The sequence below is a fragment of the Carassius carassius genome, chromosome 5, assembly GCF_963082965.1.
Source record: "Carassius carassius chromosome 5, fCarCar2.1, whole genome shotgun sequence".
In the NCBI taxonomy this organism is placed as follows: Eukaryota; Metazoa; Chordata; class Actinopteri; order Cypriniformes; family Cyprinidae; genus Carassius; species Carassius carassius.
In genome coordinates, this window is record NC_081759.1 from 5,998,081 (window position 1) to 6,025,959 (window position 27,879).

At 34.6% G+C, this 27,879-nt stretch overlaps 2 protein-coding genes across 2 annotated transcripts; one reads left to right on the plus strand and one right to left on the minus strand.

The window, feature by feature from the left end:
- Window positions 1-27: 27 nt before the first annotated feature.
- On the minus strand, window positions 28-7,846 carry vsig10 (V-set and immunoglobulin domain containing 10). Its single transcript, XM_059549578.1, has 10 exons — window positions 7,835-7,846; window positions 5,088-5,446; window positions 4,428-4,721; window positions 3,260-3,565; window positions 2,781-3,065; window positions 1,702-1,986; window positions 1,143-1,256; window positions 1,035-1,047; window positions 753-889; window positions 28-442 (listed from the first exon to the last, which is right to left on the minus strand). The coding sequence occupies exons 2-10, from the start codon at window positions 5,161-5,163 to the stop codon at window positions 387-389; spliced, it is 1,566 nt and encodes a 521-aa protein (XP_059405561.1). The 5' UTR covers window positions 5,164-5,446; window positions 7,835-7,846; the 3' UTR covers window positions 28-386.
- A 4,777-nt stretch (window positions 7,847-12,623) lies between these two features.
- si:dkey-98f17.5 (uncharacterized protein LOC569123 homolog) lies at window positions 12,624-26,813 on the plus strand. The gene is made up of 12 exons (XM_059549579.1): window positions 12,624-12,815; window positions 13,362-13,473; window positions 14,051-14,144; window positions 18,845-18,899; window positions 21,861-22,001; window positions 23,370-23,530; window positions 23,842-23,940; window positions 24,610-24,755; window positions 24,859-25,030; window positions 25,115-25,227; window positions 25,866-25,953; window positions 26,255-26,813. The coding sequence occupies exons 1-12, from the start codon at window positions 12,701-12,703 to the stop codon at window positions 26,306-26,308; spliced, it is 1,350 nt and encodes a 449-aa protein (XP_059405562.1). The 5' UTR covers window positions 12,624-12,700; the 3' UTR covers window positions 26,309-26,813.
- The last annotated feature ends 1,066 nt before the right edge of the window (window positions 26,814-27,879 follow it).

Below are 27,879 nucleotides of genomic sequence, written 5' to 3' on the forward strand. Positions count from 1 at the left end.
CATTATTATTATCATTCTGCCACAAAATATTACCCTGACATATTTCGTTGAGATTCACCCATACAATTTTACAGAGAGGATCATTCAAACCAGTTCAAGTAACAATAACATTTCGTAACAGTTCACTGACATACTGTAGCATTATGTAGTAAAAATTTTAATTTCATGAATTGAGGCCAGTATGTTAAAAACTAATACTGAAAATAAAAACAGGACCTCCAAAATGAGTTTAAGACCTTTAAACTTTACACAGATTGATGGAATATTATACAAGGAAAATATCACACAAAAACAAATAATTTAGCAGAGTTGACCATTTGGAAGAATCAATTTTTTTCTGTACATTACATTGATGACTAATCATCTTCTATCTGTTTTGCTGGTTCTTAATGTGTTTGATCGTTATGTTGTACCGTACTGTCTGCGTTATCTTCATGATCACCTGTAAAATAAACACACACTTGTTTCAGCAAATCCAAAAGTACAGAAAACCCACAATTTATCATCAATACCAAATACTAAATATTTCTGAGATGAGCATAACTGGAGAAAATATATTCAATAGGGAATTGTTTTGATAATTATTTGAGATTTCCAGGGTTTTCAACTTTCAATCAAAAGAGGCATTTCTCAAACTTGCCTTACTTTTATTATTTCATCATGATATACATTTTCCCAGTTCCTTTCAAAATAAACTCCTTTTGATACCATATCACAAAAGTCGAAACATATTCGGGACACCGCTGACTTACTGGATGATCTTCTGTGAATCTCTACGAGCGTGGTTGCATGTCCGTTTGACGGCGGAGGGAGTTCAGTTTCAAGGACAATTTCCTCTTCATCTGAATCCACTAAACTCAATACATCCCCCATTTCATCATCTAATTGACTAGAAAGAAAATGTTACAATGCCTCAGCTTCACGGATCCTTACTTACTTGCGCATGTTATAGTATGTTTGAAGACAATAAACTCATATTTTGGAATAATAGTGACATATTACTTTGATTATAAATGAGCTGTGGTCATACTTACCTAAATCCTAAACCTGTAAAATAAAAAAATTAAATTAAATAAAAATTATACCAAACTATCTTTATGAAAAGAGTTTTATTTAGGCTTTCAGTATGCAAAAATACTTACCAATACAAATTCTATCCCGCTTTGAATATATTGTTGCACCAATAGTGACACCAATCATCATTATAAAAAGAGAAACAAAGACACCAACCACGGCCCCTTTATTATCTTCAGAAGCTGAGAACAAAGAACAAAGGGAACAAGTTCATGTGGCGGATGTTTTGTAATACTTTTGCAAAGGGAGAGGTAATGTCAGAAACTTCTCGTCTGTTCACATTTGTGCATAGCTTTAGCATCGCTAGTGCTTGAACTATCTCCAGATCTGACCTGCGATGGATTTTTGAAAACATGCATTTCATTCTTAAACAACTGAAATCATAAGATTACTTCAATGCAAATAAAAAAAGTTAAAAACATTCAGGCATCTTGTGACAGTGTGAAAATAAGGAATGGCATATTAAAAAAAAGGTTTAATTATCTTCATCCTTTATTCATTTTACTTTGAATTTGAGTTAAAATATGACCTGGACATGTTTTAACTAGGAATAAAATATTTTTTGTTATATATTAAAAAAAAAAAAAGAATAAGAAATATGGAGAAACATTCAAGTTTCTAACTTACTCTTCACAGTAAGATACACTTCCAGCTCTTTTGGACCAAGAGGATTTATACTGTAGCAGAAGTAGATCCCTTCATCTTCCTTAGTTACATTGATTATTTTGAGACTGTAGGTGTTGTTGTTGTTAACAGACACAATATATTTGGAGGTGGTGTTGATGGTTTTGTCGTCCTTTTGCCTCCAGACAGTCTTAGCCGGTGGCAGAGATTCGGACTCAGTACAGCTGAGGGTGACATTGCTGCCCACCAAAGCGCTTACCATGGGATCTCCGATGGGATATGGCTTCTCTGGAAGACACATTTAATATAATGGTTTCAATTTAGTCAATTTAGCCAGAGGTGCAGTGGAAGATGATGAAAATGAGCAAAAACCCGCAGGAATATTCTGGGAATGTTTAAAGATCAAAACTCAAAAGAACTGCACATATAGTGGCTGATTTTAAAAGAGGTTTCCTAGATTTGTTTGGACACAAACACGCAACATTGGTTATTCAAGCAAAAACTGGACTGATAGTGTAAGTTAGAAAAATGTGATTACAAAACAACTGTGGGGTTGGTAAGAGATTTTATGTTTTTAAAAGAAGTCGTTTATGTTCAAAAATGCTGCCTTTGATCAAAAACACAGAAAAACAAATATTATTGCATTTTCAATTAACTGAGTTCTATTTAAATATTTATAAATGTAATTTATTCCTGTGTTGACAAAGTTGAATTTTTAGTATCATTACTCCATTCTTCAGTGTCATGTGATTCTTCAGAAATCATTTTAATATGCTGATTTGCTGCTGAAGAAACATTTATTATCATCAATGTTGAAAGAAATAGTGCTGTCTAATATATTTTTGTGGAAACTGTGTTATCCTTTTTCTGAATTATTTGATAAAAAAAAAGCACTTTAATTTTAAAAACAGCATTTATTTTAATTGCACATTTCTGGCAACATCTTAAAATGTCTATTCTGTCATTTTACTGACATGAAAGACCATATTCATTACTTCTTAAAAAAAAACACTGAGAAAGCTAAAACATTACAGAAGGTAAATCTCATTAAAACATGTCTTAAGACAAAAAAATGGTCTTACTGAGCTTAAAGGAGCAGGAATCATTCTTTCCAGTCACATGATGTCCAAAACACTTCACTTCCTCTCCACTATGCAATATAAACCTATTCACATGGACCTCCAAACGCTCTGTCTCCTGGGATGTGGAGTTGACCGTGGGACCCTTGGCTATTACATTTTCTTCAAGGATCTCATGCCAGTCCAGAGTGGGCACAGGGTAACCTCCTTTCCAGCTACATATAAACAAGACATCCAATGTCTCGTTATCCATCTCCCAACTGCACTCTGGACGACTCTCTGGAGCATCTGAAAAAGACGTAAGACACAATTAAAGCATGCAGTATATAACACACATCTAATAAAAACAAACAAAATCCACACAGATAATGCTACAATTGACCAGGTAAACTGAAACTAACTCCTAATGTTGCTTCAAAGAATCATTTATGAGCTTACATTTCCAATCATTTTTTTTTAAATGATGTAAACGTGTGTCTTACAGTAAACTAGCACCTCCTGTCTCTTCTTCACAGTTTTCTTGGAGAGTGTATTCTGGGATGTACAGGTGTACATCCCTTGATTTCTTGGTTGGATTTTTGTTATGGAGAACTCAAGGAAGGATTTGTTCCCAGATGCCTTGTCATAACTGTCCAGCGCCAAATCTTCAACAGTCCATGTCAAATTTTGTGAGGGAAAAGACTCACTGGAGCAGTTAAAAATCACATTTGAGTCGTTTTTGACATATAACGTTCCATTCTGTAAGAGAGTTGCTGGTTGTATGGCCAGTGAGACGTTAGTTGGACCCTCTGAAATATAATACAAATGTACGAACAATAATTATTAATATGACTGTCATTTCAACAAAATCATCTAAAACGTTTCTTTAGTACTTCAGAATGAATGAACAACAGATTACTTACATGTTACATATCAAACGAACATTTTGACATTCAATTACACATATACAGTGACTACCATACAAACCTTTGGGGACAGTAAGATTTTAAAGAAGGCTTTTGCTCATCAACGCTGGGTTTATTTATTAAAAATACAGTAAAAATATTAGAATTTTAAATAAACATTTTCTATTTTAATATATTTTAAATGTAATTTACTTCCGTGATGGCCAAGCTGAATTTTCAGCATCATTACTCCATTCTTCAGTGTCACATGATCCTTCAGAAATCATTTTAATGTGCTGATTTGCTGCTCAGGAAACATTTCTGATTTTTATCAATGTTGAAAACGGTTGTACCTGCCTCATATTTTAGTGGTAAATGTCATACATTCCTTTGATGCAAGAAGGGTTAAAAAAGCATTTAATTGAAATGGATTTTTCTTCACGATCACTTTTGATTAATTTAAAGAGTCCTTGCTAAATAAATATATTTGTTTTATTTCAAAAACCTTCCTGACCCCAAACTTTTGACTTTTTTGACTTTTTAACTTTTTTTAAAATGTTAAAGAGGAAGTACTTTGTAATTTGGTTAGTCGTTATGCATGGTGTCTATCCTACACATTCTCAGTCACATGGTTTTCTAGGTTCATGCATTGCAGTTAAACCAGAAAAACCTGTTTGAAGTCAGACTCCCGATCTCACAGAAACCGGAGACATCTATTGCATATCAAAGCTTTCCAAGTACGATTTAGATATCCATAGCACCATACCGGCAACTCGAAGCAGGATGTTTGAGAGAGTTAGCCATGAGATGCCATCCTTTGTTTGGGATTCACATTCATACTGGCCTTCATCTATATACTGAAGCCCACTGATCCAAAGAGAGCCATTGTTTGAAATGGAAAGATGCTCTGATGGCTTCGAGGAGTTTTGGGTTACAACAACAGTCCCATTTATCTTCCAGCGATAAAGTGAAGACGCATTAACTGGCTGGTCAAGACACTGTAGTGTAGTATTCTCCCCCTTCTCTCCAATCACATACCGCTGCACCTGCTCCTCTGAAACTACAGGAAGAAGAACAGAGGAATGTGGTTTAAAGCAGTACTGAGATCACTTACAAACATGCAGCAAAAGTACTGTGGTAATACCATGTTTTTTGAATACGGTGCAATTGTAAATCCTTGGTATTAGATCTTGAAGTATTATGTCAATATCATTCTGTACAATGGTTTCACTTACAAAAAAAGTACTATCGAACTTTCATGGGGTTTGAACATGTACCATGGTATGTTTGAAAATTCCCTGGAGCACCATGTAGAATAAACACTATAGGAAATGACTATGAAGTATCTCTATAAAATACATAGGAACAGCTCAGCATAACATCTCATATTAAAGTGAAACCAGAATAGATTTTCGTGTCAACTCACCTGTTTGATGCGACAGAAGAAGCAGATGTAGAACTATTGCAGATATGATCATTTTAAGATTGTGAGGATATCCCATCAGATTATAGGATAAAATATATTTTCCTTGGCAAGTTCGCTTGCTTCCCTTTGTTTCCCGGCAAACGCATCAAACCCTTTTCTATGAATTAAACAAATAACCGGAAATTATTAAGATAAAATCGCGACCGTACCAAACTCGCTTTGGGCTTCGAATCCTGTATATTTTGTGTCACTTTCGATTCATTTCTATCTTCAACCTGTTTACTTGCTTGCTTTCCCGGAAACTTTAAACATTTCTGTTTGACCACACCCTTCACCTGCGCTCTTAAAGAGGAGACACCCTTCGATGCAGACTGTAGCGCGGTGACGTCACGTACGTACGTCATGTAGGTACGTCACGTATGTGTTTACCGCGCATGCGCTTGTAATTTGCATTGCGTGATGACGTTAGTTGTTTTCGCGTCGTGCGTGCATTAAAACGATGCGCATACTTAAAAGAAAACTCTATTAAAATGTTAAAGTATTAAAGAACATTACGGTGTAAAAAAAGACGGGGAAAACAACCGTGTTTAACCATGTTTCATTTGAGGTAAAATTATACGGAATTAAAGTTGATTCTGTAATATCTGTGTAACTTAGTATCTTACAATGTATTACCATTCTGTTGCACTTTACTTCACTGTGCATATTGTAATATTACACTTCAATGGCACCTTATATTTCTTATTTTGCCAGTCAAAATTACAGCAGATAAAGTACAGTCGTCGGCTCTAATAGTGCAGATGGTAAAACGTGTGTTGTTCACAATATGATGCAATCGATCCGGTCCGAATATGCCTTTTTTCCATACCTTTTCAAATTTCAAATCACATCAGAAAAGCATTTATTTTAAATAAAAACGAAGGAAATAATGAAACAGTTTTGAGGGAGGGCTTTATTGTCCTAATATGCTGGCATCCATTTAATAATTTGAATTCAAATTATAATTTACCCTCAGTCATTATTGCATACTGTTTTATAATGTACTACAATACTGAAGTGCAAATAATTGCCACTATTTGCAATAAGTAATATAAATAGCAGAAAATCCTGCTATTTTAACATAGTGTAAATAGAATCTATAGCCATTTGCTCTAAGTGTAAATAGCCACTGCCTTTCTTATTTTAATCTTTCCTTTGCTATGGTTCTTGTTTATCTATTTTTTAACTAGAAATTTTGACATTTTTCTTTTGCTTTGGCAATTCTGCATGTGAAACATTTAAGCCAATAAAGTAGTTTTAAGTTCAGTTGATTACATACAGTATATTTTCAGTGTCTGCATCCCATTTTATGCAAGGTGCCTCCAAAAAAAAACTGATGACAGATATCTTTTTTTATTTATTTCAAAGAACAAAACAGAAAATATAATTGTATATAGAAATATAGATTAAGACTATAGACATGACACAAGAAAAAAATATCTGAAATTCACCTCCATCACTGATAAAACAATAAGTCAAGCAGTAGCCCTCAAATTCTTTGAATGGATAAAACCCACACAGGACTCTCCTCCTGCGATTCCTCACACATCCAGGTGGACAGTCTTTAAATATCTCACTTCACCGTATGTACTGGGTCAGAGAACATGACTCCCGGAGCTCAGGTTGTATTGTTCAGACAATGCACTCCAGTTCACAACACCTAATTTACATAAAATAACAAACAATACTAAAGCAATATTAAATCATTTTGAAGAAAGGCAGAAGAGCCATACAATGAAAATATAAAATGTATTTTTAAATATATTATAGCATGGTGTTAGAAAAAGTGTTATTTGCTTTGTATGTAAACTACCTAAGAGATTTAATTTACCAGCATTAACATCAACTAAATTAATAAATTTTGTCAAGTCAAAATTTAGGTTGGCTTGGCTTGAGAAAGCATGGCCTGAAAGTTTGAAGTTTTTGTCAATTTGAAAATTTTACAGTTGAGGGCTATACAGTCTGTCAGAGAAAGAAAAACAGATAATTACAGTACTCTAGCCACATGAAGTGAGTCTCTTCTCTGAATTTCTTCTCACTGACAATGTCCCCAAAAAGTCATATTAAGATATATGAAGGTCAATTTAAGAGGTAACACTTTACAATAAGGTGTCATTGGTAAACACTAGTTAATGTATTAATTAACATGAACTAACAATGAACAATACATGCGTTACAGTATCTATTAATCTTTGATAATGTTAATGAGAAAGATTACAAATATGATTTTTTTTTTTTGCAATGCATGCAACCATCAATGGCATTACTTAAATTAATAAAGTATTACTGCTCTATTTTAATACATCTTTAATGGTTCATTTTAGGCGAAATAAGACTTTGAAAGACCAGCATTCGAATACTATATCATAAAACATGTCATAAGTGTTTGAAATCACACACATTTGCAATGGCACTCTCTGTGATTATGACCAAAGCATTATTACAATTAAAAGCAATTTAATCGCAATTTTTTAAGAAAACAAAAGTAATATCTCATATCCACCATACCTTACGAACATCCGGAAGTGAATGAACCTGGATATGCGCATTAATGACAGTCAGTACGGCGCACAATCGTATTTACGGTAAATACATATACGTTACTGCGCATGCGCGGTAAACACACGTCACGTACATACGTGACGTACATACGTGACGTCGCCGCGCTACAGTCTGCAGCGAGGAGTACTTGTTAAAGAGACACACACAGCGTTTTACACTTTTTAAAAAAAAAAAAAAGCCTTAGATTACAGTCTCAATGACTAAACAATTGCACATCAAAAGTATATATTTTTTAATGATCAAAAAACAGTCTGGTTTTAAACATTTAACACTTTTACTTTCTTCCAGTTGAAGCTGGTTTTAACAGTCTGTGTGTGTACTGTAAATAAATTATAATACTAAAGTTAAAGTATTTGCAAAAGTAGTCCCACACTTTGCTGCTACAGCATTCACCTTTTTCAGCCATCTGTATGCAGAAAGAGAGACAGAGAAAGAATAAGCATGTGTATTAATAATATCACCATGTATCATTACTCATGTCATCATTAGAATTATAATAATAATAAACTGGGATCTCCTACATAGGCAAAAATGAGAAATATATATATATTTTTTTGTCAAGCAATAGGTATTACCTACTTATATTTAACAATATTATTTCAACATTTTCCTGTTATGTCTGTAAAGCTGCTTTGAAACAATATGTAAAAAAAAAAAAAAAAGCGCTAGTTCAGCTCACATTTATTTACATGTCCCCTCTGGTTTAATCATTTCTGACGCACCTACTGTAGTTACTGTAACTACACTATATTTGCTCTCACAGACACATCGTCTTGCCTACTATTACCGGAAGATTACGGAATCAATTCGAAGTTGAATGGTTAACGTTAGTGTCATGAACACACCGCTGTCAATTTTGAGAAGAACCACCTTCAAACAAGTTAATAGCAAGCATTTAAGGGGCCTGCTAAAAAGGAAGCTATTAGCGTTAGAGTAACGTAACCAGCCTGAATTCACCAAATTGTTCTCTGGACCTGAGGGTAGCCTCTTCTTCCTTGCTTCTCTCTTAATTCTCATCAGCAGGACTAGCGCTATCGCTCGCTTCTTACAACGGGACAGATACATGTTTGCTGCTGACCGAAAGGAGGAGGAACAGACTATGAAAGAGCTCCCGCTAAACGTTTTTAAAACTCCGCCTATGCCATAGCGCAGCGCAAATCGCGTTGTATCTGAAGGGCAACGCTGAACCCAGCGGCAAGCGCCGTGCAAACGCGTCCTGTGTGAAAGGCCCAATTACGCGGTCATTATGTGGGAAACACACCGCAATAGAATAAGAATAAGTTAAACGCTAACGTTATAGTTTGACCTCCTATTAACGTTCGCGCTCTTCCACTGATAAACATGGTATTAGCTTTGTGGCTAATCTAATATAGCAATGCATTAGCGGCTGTAAGTGATGTTTCAGAATATTTAGAAGTGATAAGGATAGGACCGTTAGCTAGAACTACCACACAGTTTTTATATACAGGGTATGAACTAAATCTACAATCATTTCACATGACGAACGACAGACTCACCGTCAAAACAGTAGGTTACATCTCCTTGGCTGATCGCTTTCTTCTGTAGTGGACTTCTGGCGCTGTTGTTAACTCTGGAGCTGCAGAGCTCCCTCTGGTGGGCACACTATGCAACTCTCATAACATGAGTGAAGCATGAGACTCTGTTTCTCATGTTTCATCGGCCGTTATGAATGCCGATGCCGATTTAAATGCAAATAGCTTATATCGGCCGATAATATCGGCCGGCCGATATATCGGTCGGGCTCTAGTTTTTACACCATGAAACCTGATTGGTTGACGTCATAGTGACGTTAGGTTTAGGGGTGGGGTTGTGTAAGGGGGATCATTTAGGGTGCATCCGAAAACTGAAAAATGCTGCCTTCGGAGGTCGCATTCCAAGGTAGGAAGGCATCAAGGCACGTCCAAAATCAATGTCAGCTTCATTTCCTGTCTCCTGAGATGCCTTCATCTGGCCAGTTTTTGAAGGCAGCATAGATGTATCCTTCACTGCCTTTGATATCCCACAATCCTGTGCGTTCCATTCTGTGAGAGTTAAGCCAAAAAATAAAGATGGCGTCTGAAAGTTGCGGTCGGTGGTCAGTTTGTGTTTAAATGTATGTTTCTGAACAACGTTTTCCACTTTTTATGTAATTTCTAGCGAGAAATTAATATTGCAGTAATGAAATATCCACTTAGTTATTACCAAAGCTCTCTATATTTTGCTGTAGATCATTAAAACATTACTCCGCCTCAGAAGCCCGAAATCAGTTTCGTGAGGTGCCTTCGGGCAAAAACGCTGCCTGCAAAGTCATTGCCTGATTAGACAGCAAGGCAGCAAGTCACCTGCCTAAGTTTTCGGATGCAGCCTTAGATCGGCTGCAGCCTGCAGATCGAAGCGGGGCTGCACCTGGGGTGTGGTTGCACGTGCAGCCCCGCCCCATACTCTGATTGATTCGATCGTCTTTCATAGACATGCATGATAAGAAAATGTTTGCTTAGTTGGTGTAGGACAGAGTATGTTGTTTAAAAGCTAAAAACACTGAGCAGTTTTACAAAGCCTTCATTATAATGCAGTTGTTTATTGTTAACTTGACTCACTATGTCTGATTTATTGAATCACGAGGTGTCAGCTGCTGCAAGTTTAATCTTCTGGACCAGTCGACTTCACAAATGAATCATAGGGACATTCTAAAACGCTTAATGTGAAAGTACATGGCCTTATGCATTAAAACAGTATTTTAAAAAGACCAAACTCAGTAAACAAATTATTAATAAAGCATTCTATTCACAGACAAGCAGATATGAGCACAGAATACGAACGCAACGTTTATTTTAAGCATTTTCCTCCCATAACCTGCTTGTCTGTGAATAAAATGCTTTATTAATTATGTGTTTAGTGAGTTTGGTATTTAAAAAAAAAAATACACACAATTTTAATGCATTATGCCACGTTAAGCATAGAATGTCCCGAATCATTCCTGCTGATTGATTTGATCCCTCAAATGATTGAAATCGGTTCAATAATTTTCACAAAATGGGTCTCGGAGAAAATACCAATTTAATATAAATAGATGATACTTTAGAAAGTTTATCTCAATATTTGACAGTGACTGTGAGACAACTGCTGTAAAACAAGAGCAAGATGATCATGAAATTGTGTTTGCAACAGATTACAGGCGTGTCCTTTCAGAATCATCACTGGCTGGTAGTAATAAAAGTTTCTCGATTTCTTCCCTTTAAAATATTTTCCTGAAATAAAGGGGAGGAAAAAGTCTATACTTTGCAATGTAGTAAAGAAAATTTAAGTTTCATAAAAATTAAATGGCACACAGCAGACACATTTATTGCGGTGTCATTTATCAACTGCATGACAGATAATCATATGTAACAATAATTGTCTTATCATGTTATATAAATTAAAACAATAGGCTACTGAAACATCCTTTTAATTTTCTTTCTCATAATCTGATGATATGAAATAATCAATCTTTCATAAATTATTTAATTCATAATTAATTCTTCTATCTGAAGACTTGATCTTCCCACTGTGGATAATTCAATTAATTTATTAAATGTAGTGGGCTATTCGTCTTTTAGCCTAAAGATCAGCTTAATTTAACAAAACAATTATTTCGGGGACATAGCGAGATACATGCTAATATTATTATTTTTGTTTTGTACATCATAATGAAGGCTTTGTAAAACTGCACCGGGTTTTTAGCTTTTAAACAACATAGTCCTACACCAACTATGTATGAAAGACGATCGAACCAATCAGAGCATGGGGCGGGGCTACACGTGCAACCCCGCCCCAGCCGGTCTAGCAGGTTGATCAAGCTCACAACGACTGGGGTTTCATACCTGTGTGTTTTAATATCCCTGAAAGCATCCCTCATGTCCTATTTCAATTCCTTATTCTGGAAATTATGGAGGGCCAAATTATCTATCTATCTATCTATCTATCTATCTATCTATCTATCTATCTATCTATCTATCTATCTATCTATCTATCTATCTATCTATTATCTAAATAGCTTTAAATAATCTTTTGTGGGTATTTTCACAGTCAAATTTATTTTGCAATTAATTAGATAAATTAATCAACACATTATGTAATTAATTAGATAAAAAAATTAATCGACTGACAGCCCTATGAAGTATGCATTTATGCATTTATATGTATTATATATTAATTATAGATTAAATATACATAATATATATTATATATAATTTAATTGTGTACATTACATATGATTTATATAAATATTTGAACATTTATTTAAATGATTTCATTTTTAGTAGGAAATACATACTTTAGCTACTATTTAAATACATGCTTTTTTTTACTTACAGTTGCATATACAGTACATAAATGTACACATCTGTAAATAAACATACTGATCTTGATGTTTATTTATTAATTAATTTATTTGAGTAAATAAATACATACTATGTATATCAAGTAGTTTAATGGATGAAAATATGGCACACATGTGCAAAATGTAACTTCAATAATAATTCATGTAAACACAGTGATAAACAAACGGATGAATGACTGTATTTTATAGTGGCTAATATTTGTAATAATTTTAAAATAATTTAAATAAGTTTTCAATAGTAAAAATAATAATACAAACAATTATTTTAGATGTATAATTATTTTTACATAATTTGTCCATTTGTTTGTTTGTTTCTGTATTTGAGAAGCCTAAGCAAATGTTTCTACACTAATGTATAAAAAAAATCTATTATTTGTTGTTTTCACTTTAGATTTTATTGTTATGTTATATGTTACGTTATGTTAATTGTTTTTTATTATATAGGCCTACTAATATTTAGCATTGGCTAATGTGCAAATCTGTTCATATAAAGGCGTTCCATTCTGTGTTGGAACGTTTCAACTTTTACCTCCACTAGAGAGCGCCAAAGCGTCTGTAACGTTACATGTGTGCCACATTGTTTTGGTTCCCCCGCTTTTGGTGCCGGTGAAAAACAGTCCTCCAGACTTTCAACATGTCAGGTTTTAAGAAGCCGCGAGCTGTAGCAAACCCCCTGGAATCGACCATTACAACTCCGAGTGAACGAATACTGAAAGAATGCCACACTTTATATATCGACAACGACAACGGTAAACAACGGTAGCATTCGTATGTAAACACATGTTGCTATTTGTGCTTTTGTGATCTAAAACATTATGAAACATTGTATGGTATAAATCAGCTTGAAAGTTCAATCATCAGACGTCCGATATATATAACGATGCTGTTAGTTATATTTAGTCACTCATTCGTAAGTTATTGACTGTGTCTTAGCAAGCCGCAAAAGTTACCTAGACAGTTTTGGACTTCATGATCGTAGACAGCACACAGGGATTTGAGACACAGTTATGTTGACCAGTTGTCTCTGCATGTCACACTACTGTAGTCTATCGGTCAGTACAGAATACACACAGGTATAGTACTGTATATGTAAATCCACGTTTATACAGTATGAAATGGCAGCAACATACAAGTACAGTATATTCAGGTTCAAATTGCATGTTTGTATTCACATTTACTGTATAAAACAATAGCATCAAAGTTCCAAAGTATTATTCTCTTTGAATTGTTGCTGGGAAGCAATAAGGCATCAAGTATTGATAATAAAGCTCCCTTTGTTTGGCTGTTTTTGACAGGATTGGTGAAAATTGCAGAGAGTTTGGGAGTGAGGCTGTTACCTCCACGGAAAAAGATTATAGTTATGATTATGGGAAACCATTCTGCTGGAAAAAGCTCTTTTATTAACTGGTAATCACTCCTCTCACATCAAAAACACCTTGGATCCCTAAACGATTTCATAGAATCAGATCTGGGGATAAAGATTGTACTGACTGATGAGAATAATGACATTTCTTTTCCTGATTTTGTTGTTCTGTACCAACATCTTATCCTCTTACCATTTTTGACTCCAAGGCCCCCTTTTGTGATTATGAATTTGAAGGATTATGAATAAGGACAAGGATTAAAAAAAAAAAAAAAAAAAAAAGCTTTACTCACAATTTCTACCCGATAAAATATTTTAGAGTTTGACATAAATACAAAAAATATGCATTCAATATAAAAATGCCTATGGCATTGTAAGATTTTATTTAATTACATGATTTTCCAGGTCTAGAAATCATATAATGAATTAAAATGAAAATCATTTTAAGTCATTTTTGAAACCCCTGGTTGAAAACCACTGCATTCGACCATAGTTCTAAAAAAAACTAAAAAAACTAAAAAAAAAAAAATTCAAAAATGAGTAAAAGTATAATTACAAACAAGGATACATTTTGTATATGAATATGAGGATAAAAAGTTTCAAATGAAATCTGTCTTTCAGGTATGTGGAGGAGCACATACAGAAGACAGGTGTTGCCATTGAGACACAAGGCTTCACATTTATAACTAGTGGAAGAAAACGCGAGTCACTAACAGTAAGTACATTTATGTGCACACCAGAAAGCAGATTACTGTGAGAAAGCTGCTTAAGGCGAACAATTTACACTCTGTGCAAATGGTTTTTATGTTTGATTGTGTTGGTACATTGATTACCTTTTTAGTGCAGATGAGTAGTGAAAGTGCATTTGTGAGTTAATTATGTGACGGTTAATAATACTGAATCACGGGTCACATGTTGACCAGCGTGGGGTTTTCTCTGGGTGTCATTCAATAAAAAGAGCTGCAAAGAGATAAATCAAATGAAAACGCATAAGCTTAACCTGTTTTAATGAATTTCTGAAGCAAACCTTATTTGAATTTTTAAAGGTGCTGTATGTAGGATTGACACCGAGCGGTTGAACTATGGAAGCGTATGGGTAGCAATATTCAATTTGAGATGTAATATGCAAAATGACAATGCAATATGTAAAATGACAATGCATTTCTGTATTTACATTTACATTTTCCAATATATTTGTGCAACGTTTGGTGCAAAATGAAAATTAAATTACATAATTTTCATTTGCCATTTCATACACCAGTTTTAATATGTAAAATGAAAACTAATTTTAACGCTTTATAAGTTGCAAAATTAAAATTAAAATGTATTACAGAAATGATTAGATATGTTCAAGCAAAAACTGTGGAAAAATTATCATTTAAATGCTATTTTTCTTAAATGCATTAACACTCACAGTCAAGACACTGACGATTGCATTTTCATTCAATGTCCCGCAATGAATGTAGCAAAATTCAATGTGCACATTGAAAATGCATTCCGAGCCGATCACGTCTCCGCCCCCTCGCGCCATGTCAATCACTGCGTGAACAAGGCGGGGCTTGCAGAAGGTCAGAGACTCAAATCTCAAGAAGAGGATTCAAGTGAGAGAACATGGACAAGACAGTTGGTCCGTGTACGTTTTGATCATTTCGGTTTATGGCTTCAATATTTCATTTGCACTTGTGGGCGGAGCTGAAACACTGCTTTCGTCTGATTGGTCGAATCGCTCCAACTTCAACTCGGGCTTTTCATTCTTTCAGGCAGAATAAGAGTCAGTGCGAGTGCGACACTGTAATGTCTGAAACAACCACTCACTGTTAATTAGCATAATATTTTAATCAGATATAGCTGGGCACATAATTTGTGCTGCTGAGACCTGCAAATTATTTCTAGGTTGTAGTATTGTATGAATATTATCCCACTGATAAATACAGTGCAAATAGTTCTCTCTCTTTGGATAAAAGTGAAGTGGAAATAAAAATCAATAACAGACTGAACAGTTCCATGTCTGTAACATTTACCACTCTCATCTTTTAAGTCATAAGGCACTAGGTATGTGTGTGTGACATTAATAAATAATTGTAAAAATTAATATAGTTACATTTCTGAAATAAAAATAGTAAAATTAGCTCTATGCTGCTCAGTGCTCCTGTAGCCTATCCCAGAGCGCCAGCCCGCGGATGTAGACGGTAATGTTTTCTCTTGGTTCTGGATAAATGCGACTTAATAGTCCAGTGGGACTTATATATGTTTTTTTCCTCGTCATGACGTATTTTTGGACTGATGCAACTTATACCGAAAAATACGGGTAACATTATTATTATTATTTATTATAAGAGTAATTGACACAGACTAGAACTTTAATGTTTCACCAAATTCAGCTCAGATCTGCAGACTCGTCTGACTCGTGTTGCTGTATAACTGGCCAGACTTACCTTCCCGAAAAATCCTATTTAATTTTATTTCATAAATTTAACTATATTTATTTCCACTTCACTGTTATCCAAGGAGACAGAAGTGGGACAATATTTATACAATACTATAACCTAGAAATAATTTAACGGGGTCTCTTGCAGGTCTCAGCAGCACGAATTATGTGCCAAGCTACATCTGATTCAAATATTATGCTAATTAACAGTGAACGGTGGTTTCATACATTACAGTGCTTCACTCGCACTGACTCTTATTCTGCCTGAAAGAATGAAAAGACTGAGCTGAAGGTGGAGCGATTCGACCAATCAGATGAAAGCAGCGTTTCAGCTCCGCCCACAAGTGTGAATGAAATATTGAAGCCATAAACCAAAATTATCAAAACGTACATGGACCAACTGTCTTGTCCATGTTCTCACTTGAATCCTCTTCTTGAGATTTGAGTCTCTTCTGCAAGCCCCGCCTTGTTCACACAGTGATTGACATGGCGCGAGGGGGCCGACACGTGATCGGCTCGGAATGCATTTTCAATGTGCACATTGAATTTTGCTACATTCATTGCGGGACATTGAATGAAAATGCAATCGTAAGTGTCTTGACTGTGAGTGTTAATGCATTTAAGAAAAATAGCATTTAAATGATAATTTTGCCACAGTTTTTGCTTGAACATGTTATACATATCTAATCTGTAATAATTTCTGTAATACATTTTAATTTTAATTTTGCAGCTTATAAAGCGTTAAAATTAGTTTTCATTTTGCATATTAAAACTTGTGTATGAAATGGCAAATGAAAATGATGTAATTTTAATTTTAATTTTGCACCAAACTTTGCACAAATGTATTGGAAAATGTAAATGTAAATACAGAAATGCATTGCCATTTTACATATTGCATTGTCATTTTGCATATTACATTCCAAATTGAATATTGCTACCTACCCATATGCTTCCATAAAACTAGGTATTGCAGTCCAAATTCAAAATATTGGAGAGGGTTTTTTTCACCCGGCCCCTCCTCTTCAGACTTGACGCAGGTTGCCAGATTGAGGACACCAACAAGAACGAGCACACTTAACAATGAATGACATGAAATACACTGTGTTTTTCGCCAACTGGCAACCCGAGGTGCTGAAATAGAACTGGGTAAACTGGCAGTGGGCGGGTTTCACAAACAAACAAAACAAAAACCGTCATTCTGGCCCGGAATGTACATTTTCAAAGGAGAATAACTGACAGTAGCATTGTTTTTCAGATAAACAAGTATGTTAACTTAGCAGTTTCTTAAATATCTGCAAACATATTATTGTATTTTTATGTTTCCGCAGAGTCAAAAACCTGCATACAGCACCCCTAAGGACAACATTTCGAGATTTCAGGATGGCTGTGAAAACCAGCTTTAGTGTTTATACAGAGACATAACTTTTAAAGAAGATAATGTGAACTGTGTATTTGCTTTCAGCTACCAATAAGAATGTTGTAGGCTCAGATTAATTCAGTTTCACAAAAAAATGCATGTTTTCTCCTAAAATCAGAGCGGAAAATGTAAAAAAAAAATGACATTACCCAGTCCAGTTCCATGCATTTTCTTCACATTATTTCCTGTTATTACACGGCTCTGTGGAATTCTTGATTCTGATTGGTCAGTCGCGACATTCCGAGGTATGTTATCCCTAGTTATCACTCAACTTTTCTCCTTAAAGTCCAGAAAAAGCGTTCTTGTGAGCAGATACAGAAGGAATCTCTGGAATTTTTTTCTGCTGATTGAGGAGGAAATTCTTCGGAATAAATTTGAATATAGTAAAATACTGCTTGGATTAAGGCAGCATAAATTAGATCTACAGAAACAAAGAAATCTTTAATAAAACAGGAATTTGATTAAACAGAGAGAAAATATAGACTGTTTAACTTTTTCGCAGATTCTTTTATTAAGAAAATAAATAAGTAATCTCACTTATAGTACTGTTTTAATAACTTTTCTTGATACTTTTTCTCAACAAGGATGCATTAAATTGATCAAAAGTGACTTACTGTAAACTTTTTCTTCTATTGTTGTATGGGTCTAAATATATATATATATATATACACACACACATATATATATATATATATATATATATATATATATACATACATATATATATATATATATATATATATATATATATATAATGTAAATGCTGTTCTTTTTAACTTTCTATTCATCAAAGAATTATGAAAAACAAAATCCATCATAGTTTCCATAAAATATTATGTAACGCCACATTTGTATATATTTTCCAATAGACAATAATAATTATATTTCACAATATTACATTTTTATTACTGAAACCTTGATTAAATAAATGCAGACTTGGTGATCATAAGAGATTCTTCCATAAAAATATGAAAATATCAAAAATCCAAAGATTTCGATATGAATTCAAGCATTTGTCATTTAAGTTCTCATTGAAAGCCAGTGCTATGTCTACATACAGAATGCAAAAAGGGATGCAGAAGTTTTTAAGAGGAAATGCTTTGGCTTTTCTCTTCTCTCCTGGACAAAACAACTGTTTTTTGCATGTGGTGTAAAAGCAGACCATTTCACAGCTTAATCAGCCGCTCCTTCTGGAAGCAAAGGGGTTTTCTTAAAGACACAGCGTCTTTTTTTCCCCTTAACATATAGGGCTCTCCCTCTCTCTCTTTCCTTCTCTGTCTCGTGAAGACCTCAACGTGAGTAATGCAATTACAGTGAAGGAGTGAGTGATCAAGGATTATCATAAAAAGGATTATCAGCTCTTTACAGGAAGAGCCTACCAGCAGAACAGGAAGAGAGCTGCAGCGTGACCGAGAGTGTCACACCATCACCCAGCCTGCAGAGAGAAAGAGAGAGGAAGAGCAGGGAGCCTCCCTACAGCGGGGCCTGGCTTCTGACTTCACACTACATTCTCCTCTTTAAATGTGTCTGATCTTTCCTTTATCAACATGTTTGCTTCTTTTCCTCACAGGGAAATGCAACATTACACCTTTACCCACATTTCAGACCACTACTGGAGTTCAAAGGTAGGAAATCTTAATAGAAAAATCATCATCGAAAAAAAAAATATATATATATTTATTAATGTTTCAGTCCCTTTAAAATATGTTCGTGTGTTATCTATATTATATATATATATATATATTATGAATATGATTCAGATATTTCAGACCTTAGATTTTTTGTGTGTGTGTGTTTACAGGCGTCAAATTACCTTTTTATTATTTTACTTTTCATTTTTTTCATTGCAATTTATTTTTGTAGTTTTGCACACCTTCTTTCTGTGCATATATGAACTATTCATGTTTGCCTATCAAATATGAATATTTCTTCTGTGCATGCATATCGTAGTAATTTTAGTATTAGGTCATTTAAACTCACTGTTATGCATGATATTAAACACCCAAACTAGTTTTTTGTGCTATTTTTCTAAGTTATTGCTTAGAAATTAAACTATTTTTTGAGGGAAATGTGTAGTCGAGGCAGTAACATCTACAGCTGTGACTTACACCTCACACTGAGTCATGCAAGAGTATGTGGACAGCCAGCGCAGTATCCGCCTGAGAGCGCGAAACATAGCAACACATCTCATTCACATGCACCTCGATAAACTCCTTTTGGCTCTGCTGACTTAATGCTTATCGCTGTGTATTTATGTAACTGTTAAAATGAGAGTCCAGCTGTTGTCACAACTAGACTGTATCTGAGTGATGGGTCTCCATTGGTGTAGGTGAGTGGTCTTTGGGTGTGTCAGAGGGCATCGTCGCCGCACACTGATCGTGCAGTATTCCTTCAGTGGGCAGTGTGGGTTCACCTGGTGCAGAGAACCAGAATGAGTCATTCACACTGACAACAGTGCAGCATCAGTGGGATAGACAGAGAGAAATGTCTTCTCACATTACTGCTACAGAGAACATACAATCGATAGTCAGGAACAAATATGAAATGATAATAGCATTTTGTGTAGGCATTGCATTTTATGAGCTTCAAGTAAGCGACAAAATTATGACATGCACTCTTAAAACGTACTATTTAAAGAGTAAAACATCCATTCATCTTATTTATTGTAAGTATAAACCATCATTTTCAGAATTTTCTGAATTTAATTCTACTTCGTTCACTCAAATTTATGAGCATTAACGTATTGCAGTTGTCTTCTGTGTTCCTGGGAATGTCTGTTATGTGTCGCATTGAAGGTTTTAAATGTCTGTGTTGGTCTTCAGGATGTGGGTTTGTGCAGGAAAGAATAATGAGAATTGCGATTGTTGCATTGTTTGGGTGTGGTTTTGGCTGGTTTGTCTTATCTCAATAACTTTGACACTATCATCATGACTCGGGTCTCTCTGCAGTGGTGCTGCTGTGCAGTTTGGAGATGACGCAGCACTTTCTTGACCTTTGACTTTTTTCTCAGTGGACTAGATCCCTCAGTATCTCCTTCCACCGGCAGCGAAGTGAGACCCGTTTCTCCAGTTACCTTTCACCTTTAAAAAGACTCAAAGCTCCCTTAATAATCCCTGGTCATTGAGCCTATCGCAAGCACATGACTACATCTGATTTTAAGTAGCACCTGTGGAATGAAAGTGACTACATGGATATGCTTCCTTTTAAAATGTTGAGGTTTATTTATTTATATTATTATACATTTATTCGGCAAGGATGCATTAAATTGATCAAAAATGAAGACAGAAAAGATTTTATAGAAATGCTGTTCTTTTGAAACTTTAATTCATTAAAGAATTCTGAAAAACAAAATGTATCAAAACACATCTGTTTTCAGGATTAATAATAATAAAAGAATGCTTCTGGATCAGGTGATATTGACAATTTAGCTTTGCCATCACTGGAATTAATTACATTTACATTTATGCATATGGCAGACGCTTTTATCCAAAGCATTCAGGCCCTGGGGATTGAACCCACAACCTTTTGCGCTGTTAACACAGTGCTCTACCCCTGAACCACAGGAACAATAACATTTTAAAACACGTTTAAATGGAAAACTGTTTTTTTTTTTTTTTTAATCAAGCAAATGCAGCCTTGGTGTGCATGAGAAACTTTCGAAAATGTTCAAAGATCTCAAATTTTTGAATGGTAGTGTGTAAAGAAAAATCTATAATATAGTGTAAAGAACAATCATACATTTTATCATCCACATTCATTTTATAGCTCTGCAATCTATCCTAATTGTAGGAGAAAACTTCTCTACAAATCCTCTGAACAATAATGTTCATAATCCGTAATGAAAATAATGTTCATAGTAATTTTCTGAAATGAGAAAGAGAAAGCAATTAAGAGACAGAGAGAGATGGTCAGACAGATTTGAGGGTGAGTTGGTGCACCTTTGTTGAATGTTGATGAGACAGAACAAGACGGGTTTGTGCGAGATCTTGCACACCTGCAGTCACTATCTGAAAGAGCTTCAGTGTGAACCGCAGATGTGTTGTGAAGGTAGCGCAAACATTTGATGAGAACTGACATTTATGCCGATTCAAGGTGTTATATTACTTTACTAAACAATCTAACTTGTGATTTTCACCCAGTGGATTATAAAAAACAATATTCAAAATCATTCTGAACATGTAAGCAACCATAAAGCAGGCTTTGGTGCAATGACTTAAGCACCAATTGCAATCTTTCAAAAATGTAAAAAGTGTAGTTTTATTCTGTTTACATGCTTTCAAAACTCTTAGCTTGTGATTTTTATTGGCTGGCTGGCGTTGCTTCACAGTCGTTCTTCACTGGCTAGCTTTATGTGGCTCCACCTTAAAGCTGCCAGTTGAAGAGCTGTTGTGGGTAACCATAACAACAGACCACCAGAGGGGGCGTGGTCAAGAAAACTGTATGAATTCATGAACATGTTTTATTAATCAGATCATTTTTTTGCCCCTAGAATTATATTGATTGTTGTTATAATGATGAATCTGCACTTAGGGTTGTGTTTCTAATACCAATGCAGTTTTATAAATGCCTGCAGTTGTATATTGTAGGTGTCACGGATTACCTGAGCGCTGAGATTTCCACCTCCAAACAGAAAAAGTTCAGCCTGGTGACGTTTGTGGACACTCCAGGGTTGGTGGATGGAGATATGGTGTACCCTTTCGATGTCAACAGTGCCATCACTTCTTTTGGTAAGGCTGCGTCTCTGCATTTTGTGCTGTTTCAGGTCATCAGCTCATTTGTAAGAGCCTCCAATGGTGCTTTCAAGTCCATTCAAGTTCATTTTTAAGAGTTGGCAAGTTGTAATTACTACGTCAGTTGTGTTCAAGTCACCTTGGTTGGAGCAAGATGACCATGCATTTACCTTTTCTACAAAGAAAAAAAAGTAAAAAAAAATTAAACTGTACTACTACAAAACATTAACCACAGAATGTAAATCTATGTGTTTTTGTTTTGTTTTTATTCACTTTATGGAGGTGTTGAAAATTGAGTCGTTTTATATATATAATTTTTTTGGTGCCACTTAGTTTTATTGTATACGACAAATTATAATAATTAAATTAATTTCAACTAATTCACCTACAATACAGATGCAGCATGCATTGCATATGACGTTTTCTCACTGACACACCGCCAACTCAGAAACTCGGGGCTTAATTAGTTCAAAGTTTCCTGCTCTTAATTATGACTTTGTGTTGCTGTTCATGTGTATTCATTTTGTACAGTAAATATGATCTTTTTTACATGACTTGAATACACCACAAAACCTTAAATGGATCTGTCATCTGAAACTGATTTTCCTGGGTTGTTTCACTCTTTTAATAAACCATTTTCTCAAAGGCAAATTTTTCTGTTTTTATGTCTTTTTTTAGTTTATGTACTGCATGTTAACTTTGTATACTAGTGTAGATATTGCTAACTAAAATGAATAAAAATTTGTTTTCATTAATAAATCTGAGTGATGTTAGATGAATTATCAGAAATGAAATGTTTAAGTACTTAAAATAATACAACTGCAATACAAATAAAGTAAAGCTAAATATATATATATATATATATATATATATATATATATATATATATATATATATATAAAGATTACAAAAGCACATAAAATTACTAAAACTAAAATTAAAATAGAAACTGAAAATATAAAAATAAACACATTTTATTATTTAAAATTAAATGATCTAGAAAGTTGTTAAGACAATTTAAAATGTTTAGGAGCATTTAAAATATACAGTCTTTCCTGTCAGAGACAATGGACCAAAAATATTTTGATATTGCTAAAATATTGATATATATATTGCTGAAGGTCTTCAGTATGCCAAACCCAACTTCCTGTTTTAATGTCAACACGGAAACAAAAATTATTTTTCAATTCAATTAAAATGATTCTAGTAAACAAAATGGAAAAGTACCATATATATATATATATATATATATTTTTTTTTTTTTTTTTTTTCCTAAATTAAATTAAAAAATGTTTTCCTAAATTAAATCGCACAAAGGTTAGAGTAACACTTTTCTTCACAATTTACATATCTGCGTATTTTCAGGTGAGCAGGCGGACCTCATCTTTGTGTTTTTTGACCCGATGGGACAGGCATTGTGCAAGCGTACATTGAACATTGTTGAGAAATTGAGTGAGAAGTGTGGAGACAAACTGCGCTTTTACCTGAGCAAAGCTGACGAGGTTGGACGAGAAACGGACAGACAGGTGTGTGTGTGTGTGTGTGTGTGTGTGTGTGTGCACCTCCACTGCCCTTAAAGTCAATATAAACATACAAAAAAATCTTACCTCAGTAAACTGATATACTACTGTCTGGACTCACAAATGTAATAGTCATTTCCAGTCTCACTTCAATCTGTACTCCTGACCTTCTTGCCATAATAGTTTGTTCTCCGACAGAAAGCCAAACAGGTGCTATTACAAATCAAGTCCTCTGGGGTTTCTAATCCTATTTAGCATTAACCCATCTTAAAGGTCAAATGTCTCAGTCGGTGTTGGTGTTGATTTTGTTCCCACAGCGAGTGATGATGCAGATTGTCCAAGAGCTATGCAGGAGACCTGGACTCAACAAATGTGGCTTCGAAATGCCCACAATATACATCCCCAACCCTCAGAAAGTAAGAGATGATGGGAGCAGATTGCTGTGCTGATTAAATGTCCATGGTTTTCCTCCGAGAAGTGACATGAGTAATGGAAGCATGCCCATGCTCCACTGCTGTGTCAGAGGAAATGGATTTATGTCTCTCTGCAGCATTAACATTAATTAGTTCTGTCTGTCAGCAGAGACACTTGCCTTGAAAGCCCAACTTTAAAGGAGAAATGGACTGATACTAATAAGACATAAAAAGATAAACTTGATTTCAGGCTGCTTTATAATGCACTACCATTTGAAAGAGAATAATAAATGCATAGACACATATTGATTAAAATTTACAATGCAGATGTTTATAATGTCACAAATATATTCAAATAAATGCTGTTGAAAATGTTGGTTTCCACAAAAAATATTAAGCAGCACAACTGTTTTCAACACTGATATTACTAAAAAAAATCAGCATTTTTCATCTGCTAAAAATGCAGTTGTTCACCTCCTCAAATTCTCTTTTTTTTTTCAATAACAATATGCATATGCGGCTTTGTTGGTAATGACCACAGAATAATTCTTCATTCCATTTACTCCACTTTTTGCTTTACAGTGTTATTGCATATGATACTACTACCACAGATAGTTGCTAAAGTGAAAATAAAATGATTCAAGTTTTGTTTTTTTGTGTTTGTGTGTGCAGCCCAGCAGATGCATCAACCAGATTGATGAGGTTTGTGAGACCATTGAGAAGAGCATAAACCAGGCAGTGCAAAAAACACTTGACCAGCTGGAGAAAGACTGTAACCTGATCATCTCTACCATCAACTATAAACTGGAACAGGACCGGTACACATCCATCCATCCATCCACACTATATCACATCATGACTCTAGAGCTCATACAGTATATGTCATATTTATCAGCCTTGCATGTATTTGTCTTCCCTCAGGATGAATGTGAGCAGTAACAAAAGCAACCGTTTTAATTCTTTCCTGTGTGGAGTTGCGGGAATCTTCCTTCCGTTGCTCTTCATCCTCAGCTTCATCATCAGCACCTTCGCTCCAGAGGAACTGGACTCTCTTGTTGGAGAGGGATTGGCTAAAACCATCTACTTTTCCACAGTATGTTCTCATTTGGATGTTTTCTGGAGATTAAGATCCCACCACAGGTTTAATTTCTTCAGTTTACCTGTATGTGTTTATTAGGGGATCGTTGTGTATCTGTGGGAATGGATTCCTGAAGACTGGCAGATAATGTTTGTGATCATCTTTGGTGCTCTGTGCTACTTTATGTTCTTCTTGGCCAAGTATTTTGCACGGTGAGCAAAATTGGCTCTAAATGTTTTGTTTTATTGTCACAAGGGGGCACCATAACTCTGACATTGTTTACTTTTATTTATTTGATTCTTTATCCTTTGGCTTTGGAAGAGCTATTTATTTAATGGTGTACAATGCAGTATGTATTGTACACAGTATAAAAAAATTATGTACGGAATAGCAAGATACTACTATATAATTTTTTTTTATAATAATTAAAAATCAGTATGCAATAGAGGATATAGTATGGAATAACATATCCCACAATGCAGTGCACTTGACTTAACTTTTTCCAGTGCAACATGAGCAGTCCATTTTTGCCATGAAGTTAGCCTTAGACGCTACTTAGATCACTACTACTACTTACTATCAATAAGCAGCAAATTAGGAGTTTATTGAGATAAGATGCTTAAAACCCCTTAATCTAAAGAATCATTAATATATATTAATATATGTTAAGATATGCAGTATCTGTACAATATATCAAGATTTTAATCTAATGTAATCAATGAATGCTAGTGTTTAATCTTTCCCTGTACTGTGCCACTTACTGTAATTCGATTCTTGAGCTGATTTCTGTTTTTTAATGGCCACTTCATCAGTTTAACAGCAGCCCTCTCAATGCTCTGATCTCCTTCAGTCAGGGCAGTAAGACGCTGACTAAAAGAGAGAAGAAGAAAATGGCTGAGTACAGTGATTACATCCAGGATATCGTTAAATCCAAAAAGGTATGACGTACTTTAAGCATCATTGTGAATATCATAATAACACTGTTTGTTCACCCATTCATTTTCCTAAAGATACATTATTATATGTAGGTGTTAATAATACTTACTTATATACATTTTCATATAGTTTGTTCCTGTGTTAATTTAGAGCAGAATTTAAACTTGGCTTGACTGTGAGACCAGCTAACCACCTTAACCTCCATGATGCTTTTTCAGCAGAGATACAACTGAAAACTGAAACATAAGCCTTTCAAAGGATGTTTGTCTTCTAACCTTGTAATATTTGTCATCTTTATCTTAGCGGAAGCTGTATGAGGAGTATCTTCGCCAGTGTGCTGCAGAGTATGATTTCTGAAGGAAAGCCTGCATGACAGCCGTCGGTCACATCAGAGTTGTCGGAATAATTCATATAAAGCACATCCACATGTAAAACAATGATGTAGTTTCATATTTACAACAAATCGGTGCCTTTTGGTTAAATGTGAATAGTGTTGAACAAAATGTGATATACAAACATGACCTCAATATTATCTTACACCAGCTAGTTTTTCTATATGAATCATTTTTAATGGGTTTTTAGCCAATAAGCTACATTATCACCATGTAAAGACATCATTCTGAGACATTAGCCTGGTTTCTGTGGCCTTCTTTTGATCTCAAGGAGCACTGTGGGAGAAACCAAAGGTACCAAATCCAACCTAATATACTCTTTACACCGTGTTTATATTATTAAGTGACATTTTTACTTTTTATAATGTAACACAGAAGAATTTCTCCCAGCAGCCATTGAAAAATCCTTAACTAGCTTTAGGTCTTCCTGTCATTCATATGTATGTGAACGTAATGTTGCATGTTTGTCTATGTATGTGTCGTTTATAAATGGTTTTAAAATGATTGTTTTGTAGTGTCCTGAAGTGATGCAAACATTTGTGAATTATTCTCTTAGGGCATTGTTTTATGAATACTAAGGAATTGCATCTTTTTCTGAGAAGTAGCTGGGTTTGAAAGAGTCAGTTTTTTAACCGTCCATATATAAAGGGTGCAGGGTGGATTCATGTGCTGATTTAATTTCATTATTCATTTTTTACTTTTATTTTATTTATTTTATTAGCTCATTTATTTTTCAGCTTTTTAAAAGTACATTTTAAGAAACCGTAGCACGTCCATAACTTATATGAATATGCATTTACCTCAGTGTTGCAAAAATGCCTTTTATTATGACTGCAATAATTCAGATTTCATAGCATGTTGTTATTTTAAATTTAATGTTTTTTTTTTTTAGCTATGCTGATTTTTATCGGTCTTACTGAATGAAATGTCCTCTTTGATGAACTCAAAAGTTTGTATTCTTCTGTCTTATACTATGATTTGATGAAATTGCTTGCTGTTTTCTGTAAGTATATTTGAAAGAACAAGCAGCCCAATAAAGTGTTATAGCAACAAATTTATTCATCTTTTTTTTTTATTCCACCAGAACCTGTCACATATGACTGAAACCTCCAATCCCTGAGTTAGTACCAAAGAAAAGCTATAGGAGGCCAGAGCTACAAGAGAAGCATTCGTTGTTATTGCATACAATCTAAAAATACAATCAACAATCAATCAGTCCGTCATCAATAAATCATTTTACGATTAGTCAGAAAATACAAGCCTCTTATAATACGAGCATTTCTATAGCTAAAGTTCTAGCTTTAAATATTTGTCGTCTTGTGCAGTTTACTAGCAGGGCAACCACAGTTCCCATGAGCAAGAGGTATATTGTCATTGTTAAAAGGTTTCAGGCCAGTCCTGGTGCACGGGGTCATGCTTCAGTTTGGGGTGCGAACATTCAAAATGACAGCGTCGCTTTATTGCAATGGAGATTATACTGTAAATTTGAACTTGAAATACTACATGGCTGGAAGATTTTTTTTTTAAAATTCAGCG

What these genes read in the sequence shown, in the direction of transcription:
- vsig10 (XM_059549578.1), bottom strand. Translation starts at nt 5,163, where the DNA reads ATGGGATATCCTCACAATCTTAAAATGATCATATCTGCAATAGTTCTA. An exon ending in CATCCTGCTTCGAGTTGCCG is followed by an intron (nt 3,566 to 4,427) that starts GTATGGTGCTAT and finishes ATTATATTTCAG; the next exon opens with AGGGTCCAACTAACGTCTCA. An exon ending in GATTCACAGAAGATCATCCA is followed by an intron (nt 443 to 752) that starts GTAAGTCAGCGG and finishes TTTATTTTACAG; the next exon opens with GTGATCATGAAGATAACGCA.
- si:dkey-98f17.5 (XM_059549579.1), top strand. Translation starts at nt 12,701, where the DNA reads ATGTCAGGTTTTAAGAAGCCGCGAGCTGTAGCAAACCCCCTGGAATCG. An exon ending in ACCACTACTGGAGTTCAAAG is followed by an intron (nt 18,900 to 21,860) that starts GTAGGAAATCTT and finishes TGTATATTGTAG; the next exon opens with GTGTCACGGATTACCTGAGC. An exon ending in ACATCCCCAACCCTCAGAAA is followed by an intron (nt 23,941 to 24,609) that starts GTAAGAGATGAT and finishes TTGTGTGTGCAG; the next exon opens with CCCAGCAGATGCATCAACCA.